The 3,697-nt window shown below is 42.9% G+C and overlaps 1 protein-coding gene across 1 annotated transcript; it reads left to right on the top strand.

The window, feature by feature from the left end:
• Window positions 1-2,401: 2,401 nt before the first annotated feature.
• On the top strand, window positions 2,402-2,896 carry LOC147975765 (uncharacterized). The gene has a single exon (XM_087520568.1). It carries the CDS (start codon window positions 2,402-2,404, stop codon window positions 2,894-2,896), a length of 495 nt encoding a protein of 164 aa, XP_087376694.1.
• The last annotated feature ends 801 nt before the right edge of the window (window positions 2,897-3,697 follow it).

Genomic DNA, 3,697 nt, shown 5'->3' with positions numbered 1-3,697 from the left:
ATATTATTTGTTAATGAGTTTTTCTGTTTATTTATTTTTTTATATATTTTTAGTTTATATAAATGTTACATTAATGTCGAATGTTAGATGAATTCGATAGAAAAGTTAAATATATAGTAATGTCAATTGTTAGAGATGAATATAGTTAGATATATTAATGTCAAATGTTAGATGAATATATATTTGGCTAGATATAGGTGTTTAATGTTTCACCTATATGAACATAGGAAATGTCATCTGACGACAAAAAAGATTTCATTATGTGCGAACACTGTGAAGACTAGCGCGGCCTGTGTGACCAAAATTTCCTTGTTGATGGTAGGCGCTTCAGCATCAAGCTGGATGAGACATTCAAAGTTGATACAATAAGTCACTTTGTCAATTATTATTTGAATGCAAAACTTATGCTTCATTTGCTTCAACTTATAATTTTAAATTTTCACTATTCTACTAGCGCATCCCCTGCCATGCAAGAATTTTTGTCTTGGATAAGATAGGTTTTAGTGCTATAGATGATATGGAGGTAAAGAGAGTTTACTTGAAGACGGAGCATGGGTATACTTTCAACGTCAAATTATATAATGGAGACACATACACCCATTTTGAATGCAAAACTTGGCAAGCACTATGCAAGGCTTATGCATTTGAGCCTGATATGGTTATCACCTTTGATATTCGTCCGAAAGATGATATTGAAGGTAATATAGACATCTGGGTCGATGTGCAAACGCCTCCAGTTCTACCATTTGGTGAGTTTTTCTCAACCATGCATGCATATGTTTATGTCTTTCATACAGTTTATTCAAAAATAGTTGACAACTAATTTGTATTGTCAGCTTATTTCGGTTCAAGCAAACATGTCCGGCGCTTGGTAGACAGGACCTACTACTGCCTCGGGGCTCAACTAAACTGCGAGGAGATAAGTCATTATGTTTCATGGCTTGAGGATCTTAATACTTTCAAGACAAATTTTTTTCTTGAACTTAGAAATATTAGTACTCAAAACGTCCGACCAATGCTGATCGTATTGAACTACGGTCACATCTATAATCGAAAGATGGTAAGATTTTAAATATTTGTCCTTAATTAGTGCATCTTTTGCATACATTATTTTTGAAGCTAAACTTTCATTGCTTAGTATATTAATTACTATACGATGTTCTTCAACAGGGACTTCCGATGACAGTTGTGCCTCAGTGGATTGAGACAAAAGGTCGCATGTCAATGGTTAGCTTACGACCAAGATTTCCTACATTGCACATGAGTGCATTCAGGATTTCTGAAAGTGAAGAATGCTTAATAGTGAAAGATTGGAGAAAAATTGTTAACGATCGCAGAGAAGTACTAGGGGGCAGCAAGGAGAAGCGCAACCCAAGATTAGGAGACAGATTCATCTACATGCTCCAGTATGATGAATCAGGAGAGCTATACATGTTCTATGTTATTCTACCTGAGAGGGAGCAGCAGGATCAGTGCTCTTAATTAGTACTTGTCTCATGTCTATGTCCTGAACTTCGATGTTGGTGATGATTATGTTGAACTTGATGATATCTTTGCTTCTGTTACAAAGTGAATGTTTCCTCTTTAAGCTAGCCAGCGTTGATGATGATTAGATAGCTAGCGGTAATGACTATGATGATTAAATAGTGGTAATTAGACGACTATGATGATTTTTAGCTAGCTAGAGTTTATTTATTTATTAATATGCGATGATGATGATGATGATGATGACGACTACAACTCATTATAACGTAAAACAATCCTAAATTAAACTGATAACACAAATTTAATTGAAAAATACAAAATAAAACAAAAACCCACAACCATTTAGTACCGGTTGGTGTTACCAACCGGTACTAAAGGGCTCCCGGCCCCCGGAGCTGGCTCGTGCCACGTGGATCCCCTTTAGCATCGGTTCGTGCTGAACCGGTACTAAAGGGGGGGGGGCTTTAGTGCCGAAACGTTAGTGCCGGTTCCTAAACCGGCACTAAAGGGCCTTACGAACCGGTGCTATTGCCTGGTTCTGCACTAGTGTAAATATTAAATATAAAATAAATATAACAGTAGAGAAGAGAGTAGAGATAGCAGGGACGTCGGGAAAGGATCGCGAGCGCGGGAAAAAGCGGTCGGGTGCATGCTAGTTTTGGCGCGCTGCGTGCGGCGTGCTTTATAAAATCCAACGCCCGCCCACCGCTCTGTGCCTTGCCACCGCTCTCTCCCTGCTCTGTGCCTCGCCACCACTCTCTCCCCGGTCGGCGCATCGCCACCGCTCTCTCCCCGCTCTTTCTCGCCTCGCCGCCGCCGCACCACCATGCTGCCGCGTCGCCGGGAAACTTGGGGATACCACGGCGTCCGCGCGTGCCCCTCCGGCGGCTTCACCGCCTAGATCCGGTTCCGCGGGATGCGCCTCGGCCTCAGCAATTTCGACACCACCAACGAGGCCGCCCGTGCGTACGACGCGGCGGTGTCGCGCCTCCAGTGGCCTCATAGAACATCGAACTTCCCCAACGTGCCGACGCGGGAGCGGGCGCAGGAGCTCGTGCCTCTGTCGTGTCATATCACCGACGAGGATCGTCGCGACAACCGGAGGCGAGGGCACTGTCTCTGCATCGCCGAGATGGACGAGGAAGCCATGGCGCTGTGGTGCCAACACTTCTCGCATGACATCATCAACGAGCGCGAGTTCTACGCGCAAAGGAGGGCAGAGAGGGAGAAGAGGAGGGCGGAGCGAGCCGCCTATCGCGAGGACAAGCGTACGCGAAAATTGGACGCTCAATTCAACATGAGGCTAGGAGTAGCGTCACCCTGGGAATCCTACAATGATCGGTATCTTCACGCCTACATTGTGACATCGGAGGAGGACATCATCGAGGAGGAGTCAGACGATGAGGAGTAGTTTAACTATCTATTTTTTTATCTATTTATGCTATATCTATGCTGAGAACTGTCTTTGTCTCGACTCTCTAGTCTCTACTTCTCGATCTCAACATTGTAAACGATTTTTTAAAGCACCGCGCATTGTGCTTCTGTTGGAGATGCTCTAACATGGCAGATGAGTGCTTTAATGTTGCCCACAAGATGCGTGAGTATTACTAGTATATTTTTCTTGCCATGTTGAGATTTTAAAACCACAAGTGCGAATATGTAGAGGAGCAATGAACACCAAACATGGGATATTGGGGACATCTTCAAGTAGCGTGGCAAGTTAAAGAGGAGTTGCACCGAACCTGTAAAACGAGCTTTGGTAAGTAACACCCTTTCAATAACTTTCGTTTAGCCCCATGTTCTTCGATGTGTATATGTTGTAGTTTATTGTTTCTCTTAGCCTCGTGTTCTTCGATGTGTAATAAGAAGATTCTTAATCATCCTAGTGCTTTCATTTTTAGCTTGATGTAGGAAGTGGGTGTTATAACCTTGTAGTCCGTTTTTATATTTTTTGTTTTGAATTCCCTTCTCCGAGTCCTGTTTATCTGGCTTATGCTAAATGGATCTGCGTTGCTCTGAGGATTGATCTAAAAATGAAGTTACTTCATGTTAGGATGAAGTTCCTGCGAGGAGGGAAGTATGGTCAACCTCAAGATGATGTTTCCAAAATGAGGCTGGATTACACACAAGGTGCCAGTTCCCTAATGATGTTGGATTAGACACAAGGTGCAAATTCCTAGATGATGCTGGATTACACACAAGCCAGGTGGAG

The sequence above is a fragment of the Triticum urartu genome, chromosome 4A (genome assembly GCF_056163025.1).
Source record: "Triticum urartu cultivar PI428250 chromosome 4A, HENAU_Tu73, whole genome shotgun sequence".
NCBI lineage: Eukaryota > Viridiplantae > Streptophyta > Magnoliopsida > Poales > Poaceae > Triticum > Triticum urartu.
This window is presented reverse-complemented; position numbering and strand designations above follow the sequence as displayed.